The sequence below is a fragment of the Excalfactoria chinensis genome, chromosome 1 (assembly GCF_039878825.1).
Source record: "Excalfactoria chinensis isolate bCotChi1 chromosome 1, bCotChi1.hap2, whole genome shotgun sequence".
Classification (NCBI taxonomy): Eukaryota; Metazoa; Chordata; class Aves; order Galliformes; family Phasianidae; genus Excalfactoria; species Excalfactoria chinensis.
This window is the reverse complement of record NC_092825.1, coordinates 65,886,743-65,901,816: the sequence shown is the minus strand read 5'-3', so window position 1 is coordinate 65,901,816 and position 15,074 is coordinate 65,886,743. Positions and strand designations below refer to the sequence as shown.

The window sequence follows — 15,074 nt, the reverse complement described above, 5'->3', positions numbered from 1 at the left end:
ATTATTGGAAATCATTCAGTTAATATTTGCTTTACATCCAATCTTATTTAAGCAGCTGCCATCAGATTCAGAAGACCTGTATTCAACTTCCTCATGTTCCACAGACTCATATGGCAGGTGGCTATTGAATTTATGGACATTTATACCATGTAAAAGGGACATTAATCTCAGAGTTTACATTTGTTTCTGAAAATCAAGCCTTTTAATCTGTATGGAGTAGGACAGTCAAAAATATTGAATAAATAACATGAAAAAAAAAAGCAGCTTTTATTCTAAACCATGAGTCACATCTGGGAACAAAATGATTGGAAAATATGGTATCTAAGTGTATAAATACTTTTTATTATTAAAATACTGGTACAAATCCCCCCTGTGGCGCAAGGGGTAGAAGTGCCACTCTGCTACACAGAGGGCTCGAATCCCGGGAGTTGGACTCGATGATCTCTAAGGTCCCTTCCAACTCGCACAATACTATGATACTATGATACTATGATATGAAATGAAAATCCATATTCTTAAGCCAGTTGGAATTCCACGAAGCAGGAGAACTAGTACACATGGACTTCAGGAGAGGTCAAGAGAAGATGCTTTTTATGGGTTAGAATTACTTTTCCTCTAATGGAAAAATCCATTTTTCCCTCCACTACTGTAGGCTGAATCTGAATCTGCCATACTTACCTGAAGATATACATTAAAACTCAGAGCTCCGAGGGTTGTGATTGGCAGCGCAGAGTCCTGTATCTATTGGTGATCCCCAGGGGTGGGTGCTGGGTCCTGTCAACATCTTTTTCAGTTGCTTGACGAGGGGATAATGGCCACCCTCAGCAAGTCTGCTGGTGATACAAAGTTGGATGGAATGGCTGACAAATCAGAAGGCTGTGCTGCTATTCAGTGAGACCTGGACAGGATGGAGAGTTGGGCAGAGGAACCAGATGAGGTTTAACAAAAGCGAGCATAGAGTCTTGCACCTAGGGACGAATAATTGCATGCACCAGTACAGGTTGGGTGATGACCTGCTGGAAAGGAGCTCTGCAGAGAGGGATCCGGGTATCCTGGTGGACAACAGGTTGACCATGAGCCTGCAGTGTGTCCTGGTGGCCAAGAAGGCCAGTGGGATCCTGGCAGCAGTAAAAGGAACGTGGTCAGCAATTTAAGGTAGGTGATCCTCTCCCTCTACCCTGGTCAGGCCTCACATGGAGTACTGTATCCAGTTCTGGGCTCCCTGGTACAAGAAAGACAGGGACCTCCTGGATAGAGCCCAATGGAGGGCCACAAAGATGGTAGAGGGTCTGGAGCACCTCACTTATGAGGAAAGGCTGAGTGACCTAGGTCCATTCTGCCTTGAGAAAAGACTGAGAGAGGATCTCATTTATGTTTATAAATATCTTAAGTGTGGGAGACAAAGGGACATGGCCAACCTCTTTTCAGCAGTCTGTGGGGACAGGACAAGAGGAAACAGCCCTAAGCTGGAGCATGGAAAATTCCACACCAGTATGCAAAGGAGCTTCTTTACGGTGAGGGTGACAGAGCACTGGAACAGGCTGCCCAGGGAGGTTGTGGATTTTCCTTCTCTGGAGATATTCAAGACCCACCTGGATGCCTACCTGTGCAGCCTGCTGCAGGGGGCCTGCTTTGCATGGGGCTTGGACTTGATGATCTCTGGAGGTCCCTTCCAACCCCTACAATTCTGTGATACTGTGAAACTAGTAAAAGAGGAATGAGCTTGCAGGCAATCGCAAGAACTAAGTGGAGAATTGTTTTATAGCACTTACTAGACCAGTCTGTGACAGCTGAAATGTATTGGTGACCAGAAAGTAGGTGAGAGGAGGTGGAGAACAGCTGCCCTACAAAGTATTTCTCCCTCCATAGAAACAAAGAAATAACTGTGAGGTATTTCACAGTTTTGTCTGCCTTGCAACACCGCTGGAGCAGTTAGCTTTATTGATAAGCAAGGTCATTGTGTCTATGAGCTAACTTTACTAGTGGTGCTGAGGCTTCGACCATGAAAAATGATACAAATGATGAGTTCCTATTCATTGCAGGGACTCCCGTAGGGAAGATTATAGTCTGGAATGACTCCTAAGTCCTTATTTCTGTGTATCGTTAGGCAGCACTGCAAAGGACACTGCAACCCAGCTAACACAATTTCGAACTGCTGTGCCTGGACTTCTTTTGTAGTTGCTCTTACAAAGAGTATCTGTGCAGTTTCACTGATAATTTAGAAGGCTCTCCTAAAAGCCTGCCAATTCTGACTGTAGTTTATCATCACAATTTCCCATCCCATCTCTTCCAGATACTATGTGATAAACTGGGACACTGTTTCTCCTGAGACACTGCATAGACATAACAGAAGAGCTTATCAGGGAAGAGTGTTTCTCAGGTACAGTGCAATGAAGTTCCCCTGGTGCTGACTGGGTTCATTGTAGTTGAAACTGGATAGACATGACTTCGATATCTGTTTTGGCAGTATGACCTTGGAGCTAGCAGGGGCAGTAGTCTTCCTCCAGGATGAAATGCAAATTTGCAGCAGCTGAAAGAAGGAAGGGTGGAGTTGATGGGTACTTATCAGTGTTGCATCTGGTGCCACATGCCCAAAGGCTGACAGATTAATCTGTCTGTGACTGCTAACTCTTTCTGTACTGTGCCAGGTGAGGCATGCATGTACATGCTCATGCATGCAGAAACAGAAGGAGAAGGTCTTTCATTTGGTTCAAGTGGCCAATTTCTGGATGCTTTACAACCAGCTGGGAAATTGAAGGCTATGCCAGAAAACTCATTCAGTTTCCACAGTGACAAATTTAATAAACTCTGCAAGCCTCAGTCTAGGTCTGGGTGGCTCATCATGTGCATGTGTACAGTACCCCAGATGGTTGGCTTTCCAGCCAGCTTGTGTTCTCAGGGACTAAAAAACCCTGCCCTAGGAGGTAGGGCTGCGACTTGGTATGCAATTTATCTGTTGTTAGGGTAAGCCAACATTTCTAAGCCATATAAGCATTCAGCTCTGTTAATATTTGTGATTTAGATTTGAGTTGTTCTTAATCCTAGCAAAGATGTGAAGAAATTAAATATATTTAATGCTTTTATAAAGGCTTTTAGCTTTTCTGTTTGTTTGTTTGTTTTAATCAAAGTAATGTGTTTGTTTTTTAAACATGGGAAATCAAGTTGATGATCATTTTTTATGATGGCTTTTGTGTGTGTTTTGTGTGCTTTTATGAGTGCGTGTTGGAGGCGAATGATAACAAAGGATGACAAGTAAAACAAAGAATCAGAATTCCCTCAAGAGTTAAATTTCCAGTTTTCAATGGCATGGATCTAGTTCATGTCCATAGACCTAGTTCAAGTCCACAGATTTGAGCAGTACAAGCTAAGACCCCACGCGCTTTGCTCCCCAGACTTCACCTCTAAGTTTTCTGGTTGACCTGGTGGAGAGCTGGTAGGGAACGTGCTTCTCTCCTGAAATTCCAGCAGTGCTGCCTCAGCATCCATCCTTTATTGAGGCACCACAGCGACAGTGTCCTTTTGTCAAGGTTCAGCTGAGCAGGGGAAGACTGAGACACAGAAAGCACTGGTGTTGGTGTTTATCCCTAAACAGTTAGTCTTTTTCCTTTCATGGAATAGGGTTGCTATGATAGCATTTTTCTTTACAAGCAGAATTAGAAATACAGAAATAAATTATAGAGAACCAGGATGTCTTCTGTCAGGATAAATATTTAATGAGAACAAGGGTTGTGCTCATTCCAAGTCACAAGGACTGATACAGAAGTACCATGTGTATGCTAATTTGAATATATAAAGTACATGCTTGGACTTAAAAACGCAGAGTGAACAGCCTCAAGGGCAAGTGTATATTATATCTCTGACAGCCGTCTCTGTTGGTGATGATAATGTGAAAGTTTCTTTTTTTTCCAAGCCATTTTAATTTACCCAACAATCAGTCAGGAAACACAGAAGTGTTGAAGTACTTATTCTCTCAATCAGTTCTTGGAGAGGTACTTTCTTTCATACTGCATCCAGACCATGTTCCATCTAAACAGTACCTACATGCATGATCTTTTTCCTCCCTCCCTTCCTCTCTCCCTCCCTCCCTCCCTCCCTCCCTCCCTTCCTCCCTCCCTCCCGTCTGTCCTTCCTTGTTGCCTGGTGACTGTTACAAGTTACCTGCAACTTGGCAAGTTATTTGCAAACATAAATGGGGCCATAAGGCATGATTTATGAATTTTCAGCTAATTTTTCCAAGGATATGAAGTAGATAGGGGGGGTCTCTTAATTACATCACTGGTCTTGTCTCTTTCTATTCTTTCATCTCACCAAAAGCCTATGCCTTTCTCTTTTTAATATCAAATATATCTGAACTTTTGTTTGCCTGTTTGGAGAATTTCCTGCTGTCTAGATTTATATGCTTGAAGGTGAAATCAATTAAAATATATAGGCTGCTCCAAAAGTAATGCCTTCTATTTATTTCCATGGAAACTACAAACAGATACAAAAAGCACAATAACAGTATTTGATAGAGCAAATTCTTGGCTACAAAGCACTACTATTTGACGTAGTAGCCAATATTAGCTTATTTGAGCAGGTAAGTTGATAGTCTCTGAATTTCATGGTGTGACAGCAGTGCACAGCTATCTGGAACATGGCTTGACTTTCGTGCTGCTCACCACTGCTGAAATGCACCACCCATTGCCTCACTGTGCCCACAGCCACTGTTTGGTATCCATAAATGTTCAGCAAGCATCGATGAATGTCAATGGGTGCAGCTGTTTCTGCATGAAGGATTTCAGTGACACACCTTTGTTTCATGCACGCTTCCATGTCAGACATAATTCTGTCAGATGGCAGCCCCTCTGCTGCCATCTGTCGCACAGCAACAAAATGTAAGAGAATATTGACAGGAAGGTTCAACCTCTACTGCCATACTGCCAGTATCTGCCTCTGATATCGTGGACCAAAATAACAAAATGGGAGGCATTACTTTTGGAGCAACTTTCATCGTTTCCCTGCTCCAACTTCTGTTTAGAATACCTTTTAACTTTCCAAAGCACAGTCATTAAGGCTATATTATCTGATGGCTGCTTTGTAAGTGTCTTCAGACTGGAGAGTGGTACATAACGGGGGCCTCTAAAGATTGTTTCTAACTCACTGTGCATTGATGCGTTCATTGGTTTATCCAATCTATAAAATGGAAGTATAAATAGACTTTCAAATCATTACATAACAGTAGAATCGCCTGCCATTTAGATAGAGGACGCTGGTTGTTCCCCTGTACAGCCTCTAATGTATTTTGTGAACTTGAATGCCCTCTGTCTGCTTCATTATTTTCTTTTTTTTTCTTAATTCCTAAAACTGAAATAGTGAGATTTGCCTAACTAACATTTGTAGTGAAAGACTCGGTATATGTAAAATGTTTTCCAATTCACAGGTTAAAAGGATTGGGATACAGTAACATTTATATTTAGGTTACTGCTAAAGAAAAATCTCATATAATTGATGTGATAGGAGATTTTCATGTATTTAAAAGGAAGAGAGCAGACATACTACATTAAAACAGTGGCTATAGACTGAGATCAGAGCAGACTGTTGAGGAAAAAGTTATGATTTCTTTGTCTGGGTCTGCTTTCATATGCTTCTGTTTAGATAAGGACTGTAATACAATCTGTTCTCTTTCATTGTTTGGTTTATGCAGGCACAGGCTTGCTACAGGAAGTGGTTTATCTAGTGAGTCAGGGAGCTGATCCAGATGAGATTGGACTAATGAATATAGATGAACAACTTCCAGTCCTAGAGTACCCTCAGCCTGGTCTGGACATCATCAAGGTACAATTTATTGCAAAGAAACTCACTCAGCATTTGGATATCTTTTTGTAGGCTCCATATTTATCACTTCATCTCATCCTGTGTCCTTGTCCTTCTCATCACCGGACTTGTTCAGTTTGTTGGAATGATTCAGAGTGTTACTAGGTTATTTTGAAGTTGGTTTTATTAATCTTGATCGTACTCTAATGCTTTAAAACATATTTCTCAATGTCCTAAATATATTGACAACAGATTTCTTGAATGAAAGAGTTCCAGTCCTACCTTATTGATGTAAGTAGAAGCTCTCCAAATGAGAATGATTTGTTCTGATCTGTTCCCTGAATCTGCGGAAGAACTACAAATACAGAGCTCTGTAAATCTGTAGACCCTCTACTCTGAATTTGCACATACAGCTCCCTAGAGACTCAGGGTCTGTGGATCTATACACTCTGCAGTGTAGTTAGAGGAGTTTGGAATATTTTGCATGAAATGGCTTTGACATTGTTAAGAATTACTCAGATTAGTGGCATGGCATATTAATTGTAATCTTGTTGTTGCTCTACTTTAGATACACGCCTGATCATTGCAAGATATTCAAAGTGCTAGGCTCCATCTGAGAACTGCTAAAGTGCATGCTGATTTAAGCTAGCTAAGGCTAGTATGGATAGATCTTTGTGACCCTAGTCTAATGAGATCTCAGTGGTATGTCAACACAAATAAGCAAGAGCAATAGTGAGAGGTTTAGTTTGAGATTAAGCATTATGAATACTCTCTGCTAACTACTCTATCCAGTTGTAGTTTATACAGCTTTTAACCACTGGAAGATGATCTGTATCATAAGACAATTTTTTTTTTTCCCAAAAATTATGATAGGAAAATACCTTTAGAAGTGTTTATATGCTTAGATAAACCTTTGCATTGTCTGGGTCTAATTCAGAGGCTAATATAAGCTCAGGATTATGATTTTGAAGTTGAAAAATTAAGGGCAGGGTGTTTTGAAGCCATTCATTCAGCACTTCTAATGTTATTCACTGAATTTTAGTAGGAGCATCAGCGAAAACAGAGTCCGTTTTATGCTAAGAATCTTCAACCCTTCTAGTCTTCCTGAGAGGATCCTACAAATTGGAGTATTTTCAAAGCAAAACAAAAAACAACAATATCTGCACATATGCATTATCCACCCTTTTGATTTAAGACAAATGAGATTCCCCGACCTAATTGCTAGTCCAGACCCCTGTTAATTTAAGAAGTTAATTTCTGCATGTGACTCAGTAAAGTAAAGGACATTAGTTCAGGACAACTCAAGACGTGCCAAAAACTAATACACTGTGAGAAACGTTTCTCTGCTTTATTTTAGGAACTGACATCTCCTCGCCTCATAAAAAGCCACCTACCATACCGATTTTTGCCTTCAGACCTCCATAATGGCAATTCAAAGGTAAAATTTAATTCATGCTTGTTTAACTGAACCAGCAACAGTTGTTTACGTGCTCAGGGAAATGGAAAAAACAGGCAAACTTTCATTAAGATGATTTCCCTCCCTTGTCGTAGGTAATATACATGGCTCGCAACCCCAAAGACCTGGTGGTGTCTTATTACCAGTTTCACCGCTCCCTAAGGACCATGAGCTACAGAGGAACATTTCAGGAGTTCTGCAGAAGGTTTATGAATGACAAGTGTAAGGAGTGATTCTCTCTGCACGTGTTGTTACATGTTTATTTTCATCTCTGCAAGTACAAAAAGGATAAAGATGCAACTGTTTTGGTTGTACTGCAAGGAGGTTGCTAGTGATACCGTGCTGCATGAACTTAGATTTGTCCTTGCAAACTGTGATCATACCTTGTAAATAATTGTCTTTCAGTATTTGACCCTGTGGGATCAGTTTTGTTCTACTTCGCTCAGGTAAATTCTAGTTTGTGTGAGACTGAGCTCATGCAATACATCAGTAGGAGTACATTAGTAAGTTGAAGTGAACCCTTATAAGAAGGTAACTGTAGGCTGAAAATACACTACTGTAATGTAACTTGTGTTACAACAGCTCATCAGCTTCTTGCTCAGTAACTCCTGTGAACAAGGGCTGTTTCATTATATACCCACCCACTGTGTTCCCTTCAGGCTGCACTACCTTAAGTAGCTCCATTGCACAAACTTACTAACCTTATAGGGAGTGAAGGCTTGTGTTCTCATGTGACTAGCTGTCACTGAGCCTTTTGCCAATGGATTGCCATGCTTTGTAGCTAGCAAGATCAGAAAACTGAACAATGCAGTTTTTTTACTTTCTCCATAAAATCTTCTTTATGTACCCTAATGTGATACTAAAATGTCACCGGACACTTTGGTCTGCTCTGAGACCAGGATCTCTTCTAGATCTAGTGCAGAAAATGTTATTTCAATCTGTAATTTGAGGGACTTGATGCTAAAGAAGTTGTGTAATACTAAAGTGAAGAAAAAGGTAAAAGCCTGCCAATGGGGATTGGATAACAGGCTTTATAATCCTTACCACTTTCTTTTGTACAGGAGGGTAAATCTCCTTCCATTCCCAACCCGCCTTCAGCTTTTTCTTCTGCATTCCCTGAGAATGGGAATCTTGCCTGCAACCCATGAGCAGGAGCTTCTACGTTGGTGACATATTAAAGATAGGTTCTTCTAAGATGGGAAGAAGGTTCTGCATTCTTTTTCATGCAAATATCCCAGGAGCTATTTAGATCTTTATCTTATAGCAGCTGTGTGATTTGTCATAACCTTCTAGAGTCAGTAAAACATTGCAGCGTGTTCTGTGTCCATAATTATGCAAAGGGAGTGTCTTGTAATACAGTAAATATAGCAGTTATTTAAGTGTTTCCATCTTGTGGAAGCAATATAGTAGCAAAAAAAAAGAGTAAGCATTCAGTGTAGTGCATGAGGGAGAAGCACTAAATCCAAATGACACAATCCCATTCTTTTTACCCCTCCTTAAATCTGTCTGTCTGGAAGCAGATTCAGTACATGTTAGTTCTTGAATGGGGGATTAATCTTGAATATGCTAATTTTTGACACTACCCTCTGGAGCTTAAAGGAATTTCTTATTTAAACTGCAGGTGAACTCTGCTAGCATAATGCTAACAGGTTCTTGCCCTGTGCAGTTAGGAGCAGCTATAGGAAAAGGGTTTTTTGCCTGACTGATGATGTGTAAACTTCATGCATTGATTTCTTAGAAATGATGTTTAATACTTTTCTGAAGTTGCTTTGTTGTAAAGATTAAAATGTCAAAAAATACTGAGAAAATGTGAAGAACTGCTCACTGTATTTGCTTAGCTTCTGCCTTGATCATCTGAGATACTTTGAGAGAACTTACCACTGTGCCATTGTATCCAAGAAGGTATCCTGGGATACACTAAAAAGAGCATGGCCAGCAGATCAAGGGAGGTAATCCTCTTCCTCTATTCTGTCTTGGTGTGGCCACATTTAGAGTACTATGTTCAGTTCTGGGCTCCCCAGTTCAAAACAGACAGGGATCTCCTAGGAGGAGTTCAGTGGAGGGCCACAAAGATGATAAAGCTTCTGGAGCATCTGCTGTATGAGAAAAGGCTGAGTAACCTGGGTCTGTTCAACCTAGGGAAAAGAAAACTGAGAGGGGGATCTGATAAATTTTTATAAATAGCTTAAGGAAGGTGGGAGGCAGATGGATAAGGCCAGGCTCTTCTTGGTGGTCTCTAGTGATAGGACAAGGAGTAATGCCCTAGAACTTGATTGTAGGAAGTTTCATACAAACAGGTGGAAGAACTTGTTTATAGTAAGGGTGTAAGAGCACTGGAACAGGTCGCTCAGAGGGGTTATGGAATCTGCTATGGAGATGAATTCAAGACCCATCTTGACATCTACCTGTACAACCTGTTGTAGTGTACCTGCTTTAGCTGGAGGGCTGGACTCAATGATCTCTTGAGGTTCCTTCCAACCTATGCAATCCTGTGATTCTGTAATGCATTTCTCCTACATTTTCCTTTCTGTTAATGTTGGCAGCAAAAAATACTCTAGATAATAAATGTCACTGTCAGTAACTCTGCTACACACAGAGATAGACAAACCAGTCCAAGTGTGGACTTTATCAGAGAAGTGGAAAATAAAGCAGGAGAAAATTGAGAGGGTTGGAGCTTCCATTAATCAGTGCCTCAGCAGTGCTGGGAACATGGGCCCTCCTAGTGTACCACCTTAGATACAGTGTCTGAGACCGTGTTCTGGCAAACCTGTGTAGTTTGTATGGAAATGCTAAGAAAGTAAAAATGGAAGGTAATAGGTCTTAGATTTTAGAGGAAACAAAGGATGTAAAAGATGTAATGATAAACAGAATATTCTGTTGGTATATCTTTAGTATTCTGAGAATGACAGTGAAGCAAATTAATAGTGTGTTTCTTCAGTACTTGTGTAATGAAGAAAGGATAATGGTTGTTCTTTGTCCACCACAGCAGATGCTTTATGGAACTTTCCTCTATATATAGCTTTCCACTATGTAAGTTGTATATAGCTTTGAGTGATGGAAGGTGGAGTGTGATAACGCCAACTGCAGGGTTTCTCATGGGTCAGAGCCACCGAAAATTTTCCTTTTACAAATATATCTCTGTAATTTTTATATTGGCTCAACTTCAGTGCAATAGTCAGACATTACTGAGCTCCAGAGAAGGCCCACAGTGAGATATGGTTTCACTTTCAGTTGAATATGTTTTTTCTTTAGGGTATGTTAGCTCTCTTGAGTATTCCAAACTGGTAGAAATGCTTGTTTTCAATTAAGTTAATCGCTGTGCATTGTGATGGAACAAAACCAGACAATTCTCTTAGGGCTGTGAACCACCCTAATTGATTTAGTCTTCTTATTTTTACATTTTTGAAGGGGAATTATTAACAACAGTATTCATTTTTCCTCATGCCAATCATAATGTCTTCTGTATCCGTAGTAGGATATGGTTCATGGTTTGAACATGTCCAAGAGTTTTGGGAACATCACATGGATGCCAATGTACTTTTCCTCAAGTATGAAGATATGCACAAGGTAGGTTAGATGTAACAAAGAGGTGTTTTAAATGCTTTAAGCATCATAACATTTAAAATATATGGAGTGGAAAAATTGTTTCTTGTGCTCATGTTTGGGCTTTCTAATGTTTGATACAATTTTTAAAGTACTGGCATTCATAGATTCCATTGACTGTCAGCACTTTTGTAAACCTAGTAATCTACTCAGGTATCTACCTGCTTGCATAGGTGGTCAACTGCTCACACAAGGCAGAGGGGCAATTGTCAGGGCTTCCGTTTAAAATAAATGTCTTACTGTGTGTGCTGTATCAATGAGAACTGAAGTCTCTCTCATTAGGGGTTTGTCTTACATATCTGACATCTATTCCGGTTATTTGGTTGTCCCTTCTGTCTACTGTGAGTCTATCTTAAAAACAATTTGAGGTGATCATGTAGCATGAGGTGAACTTCTAGGGTTGTTACGGCATGCTGGCTGATAAATCCGCTTTATTTTTAATCAGAAATGTAATGGAAGTACTACATTGAACATTATTTTCTATTTCCTATAGCGGTAATGTATTTTTGAGAATTAATAAAAATGTTTGAAGTGAGCACTGTTCCCCAGGGGTTCGTCTTGGTACTGGTACTCTTTAACATCTTTATCAATCATATGGATGATGGGATTGAGTGCACCCTTAGCAAGTTTGCTGATGACACCAAGCTGAGTGGTGTGATTGATACAGCCGAAGGGAGGGATGCCATTCAGAGGGTGCTTGATAAATTCAAAAGTTGGGCCCACGTATTCCTAATGAGGTTCATAAAGCAAATTGCGAGGTTTTGCACTTGGGTCGAGCTAATCCCAGATATGTATATGACCTGAGTGAAAAACACCTTGAGAGCAGCCTTGCTGAGAAGGATTTAGGGGTCCTGGTTGATGAAAAACTTAACATGAACCAGCAGTGTGCTCCTGTAGCCCAGAAGGCCTGTGGTGTCCTGGATTCTGTCAGAGGTGGAGTGGCCAATAAGGAGAGGGAGGTGATTGTCCCCCTCTAACCTGCCCTCGTGAGGTTCTGGCTGGTGTACTGGGGCACCCAACAAGGGAATGGTGTGAATGGTGTGGAGCTTTTGTTGAGAGTACAGATGAAGATGATCATAGAGCATCTTTCCTATGCAGACTGGCTAAAGGAGCTAGACTTACTCATCCTGGAAAAGAGAAGGCTGCAGGGAGACCTCATTGCAGCATTCCAGAGTTTATAAACATGAGGAAAAATCAACTTTTGAGGGGAAGTTTAGATTTTATGTCAGGGGAAAGTTTTTTACTGAGCAGTGAGGTGCTGACACAGGCTGCCCAGAAAGGTTGTGGATGGCCCCGTTCCTGGAGGTGTTTAAGGCCAGGTGGGATGGGGACTTGTGTAATCTGATCTAGTACTTGATCTATCAGTTGCAACCCTGCCTGTGGCATGGGGGTAGGAACTTGATGATCCTTGAGGTTCCTTCCAACCCAAACCATTCTATGTTTTCTGTGATATTTGACTGGAAAATTAATGCAGACATAGGATGAACCCAGCTCCTATGTCTAAACATCCAAAAGGACAAGAGCAAGGTAGAACTCAAAGCAGAATAAATGTACAATTTCAGCTTGTATTTTTCTTGTACTTTCTGACAGAAGACGCGTTGAAACAGAATAATGTTAATAATTTAGTAGCAATGATTTGAAACCTGTGATTTGGATAACGTTTTCATTCTTAACTGCTCACTGAGGGATGCTGCTGAAAGCTGGTAGCACCACAGCATCTTTCAACTTCCTGCTTGTCTAATTACTTGGAATGTGTGGGCTTATTCTCAGCAAATCAGAAGGTGGCAGCATTTTAAGACAGTGATATTTCTGGAACTTCTGCATTGGTATTTTTCCCATTCATCATGGTGTAAATCATTTTGAAATATTGAAAATCATTTTATGAATTCGCTTGAAATATTGCAAAATAAACTCATCTTTAAATGCTCTCTTACAGGACTTGGCAACAATGGTTGAGCAACTGGTGAGGTTCCTAGGAGTTTCTTATGACAAAGCACAGCTGGAATCTATGGTGGAACACTGCCATCAACTCATTGATCAGTGCTGTAATGCAGAAGCACTTCCTGTTGGCAGGGGTACGTTTAAAAACCACAGTAAAAATCTTAAGAGTGGAAGTTGAAAAAAAGCAACTGACAGCTTAGTAACCTTCAAGATATGTTAAGGTGTTGGCAGAATGTTGATACATAGATGATGAGAGGAACCTGAATTTTGGTGTAATTTTGGGAGTTGTTTTGTAATGAAGTTAGAAATGACTAAAAAGAACAGAAGCATTCATGATCAACAGCATATATTCAACACCATCAATACTGTTCAAGAAGATAAGATGACTGGCTTATTTCAACTGATTAAGCTATTGATGTTGAGAAGACTTCTTAGCTCCTTCTGACATTTGGAAAGTCAAAGCCCATAAAATTTCTTAGTTTGTCCTGGCTTAAAAACCCTAGTGTTTCATTGTATGAGATCCTCTGGAATAGCAGGTAATCCTAGTTTGAAGTCATCAAATGACAAGAACATGTAGTTCTTCTCATGTGCTTTTTTCATTGTCTGCCTTGGCTGTCTAAAATGTGTTTAGCTTATAGATGTTTGTTCTTGTGAGGGCTTTCTGCAGGAATCCAAAGTGCCCTTTGGTCTAGTAAATCTGTCCTTTGACAGTGTCAAGATATCAAGTATTTTCTAATTCTTGTTTCTGATAAGTGTAGAAGAGTAAACTCAAGAAGCCCCCTCAACTTATTTAACATAGCACTTAACAGCTCTTTGAGGGCTTAAGAACATGATGGAGAATTCCTGTGTCAGCTTCACAAGTACCCTTGTGAAGTACCGAAAGTGACTGCAAACTGAAGAAATCACTTCAGCCACTGATATAACTCAACTTTAACTGGAACTTTCTGTTCCCTCATTTGTCTGTCTGTGGCCATGTTACCACTTTTTGTTACAGCATCGTACGTAAACCTTCTGCTTATCATGGCCACATAGTCTTTTCAGTGGAAGCGGTTTAAAGGTTATAGTCCCTTACCTGGGCAGTGTGACCTGAATACTCTGTTCTTAGTTTTCTGTGCAGCAGCCCATTCCACATTATTTCTCTCAGCCAGTATTCTTGTTTTCCGCAAGTTTTCTTAACTGTAATTTTTATAAGTATTTTCATATCTCTGATAAAAACATCAAATATCATCAGTCCTTCTTGACAACTTATTTTAAGTTAGCCAGTTGCTTATTCATTTATCATACATCTTATTTATTAACATGCGGCTGGCTGCCAGATCTTCTCCAAGCTGCTTCCTCATTTCTCTTCAGCAATATTGGAGGAGAAAAAAGAATGAAAAAGCTAATGGGTCAAGATAAAGACAGGGAGATTACTCAGTAATTAACATCATGGGCAAACTTGGGGAAAACTGATTTATTTCCAATTAAAAACTGAGTCGGAAGTGTGAAACAAAAAAGAGAACACCTTTTTCTCATGCCCTTTCTTTCAAGTCTTGGCTTCAGTTCTCATTATCCCACAACTGAGTGCCACAGGGAGAATGGGGAGCCTATTAACAACAGTTACTTTCTGCTGCTGTTTCCTCTTCAGACTTTTCCCCTGCTCCGGTGTGGGGGTCCTTCCCACAGGACAAACCTTTCATGAGTTGTTCCACTAGGGGTATTTCCAACAGGCTGCAGTTCCTCAAGAACCATTCTACCATGGGCCCTCACCATCGGGTACAGTAGTTCAGGAAGAAACTGCTATAGCGTAGATGACCCATAATAGGCTTAAGCATGGACACCTACTTCATCATGGTCCTCTAGGCTGCAGGGAGACAACCTGCTTCACCATGATCTTCTCCATGTACTTGCAAGAAGATATCCACTGCAGCATGTGGAACAACACTTCTTCCCACTCCTTTTTGCCTCACTTTGTGTTGGTTCTCTCATATTTTTCTACCTCCTCTCTTAAAGCTGTCTCACAGCTTTTACTCCTTAAATATGTCCTCATAGAGGCACTGCCATCTAATGGTGCTCGGCTTTGGACAGTGATGAATCTGCTTTGGAGCCATCTGGAACTGATTCTGTCCAATGTGTGAAGCAGCTCCTGAGCTCTTCTCACAGAAGCCACCTTCGCAGCTCCCTCAAACCTTTCTGTGCAAACTCAATAGAACATTATGTAATTGTACTAAAAAACACTAAAATCACACGCCTTAAAGACAGTCTATTGTATCTTTGCCATCACCTTTAATCAGTCAGACTG

The 15,074-nt window shown here is 40.6% G+C and overlaps 1 protein-coding gene across 1 annotated transcript in view; it reads left to right on the top strand.

The window, feature by feature from the left end:
• Positions 1–15,074, top strand: part of SULT4A1 (sulfotransferase family 4A member 1) — a 31,088-nt gene that overhangs the window by 11,182 nt on the left and 4,832 nt on the right. The window contains exons 2-6 of the mRNA XM_072326588.1: positions 5,684–5,814; positions 7,151–7,231; positions 7,345–7,471; positions 10,722–10,816; positions 12,789–12,927. Coding sequence (XP_072182689.1) covers positions 5,684–5,814; positions 7,151–7,231; positions 7,345–7,471; positions 10,722–10,816; positions 12,789–12,927 — 573 coding nt within the window. The remainder of the gene's footprint in view (positions 1–5,683; positions 5,815–7,150; positions 7,232–7,344; positions 7,472–10,721; positions 10,817–12,788; positions 12,928–15,074) is intronic.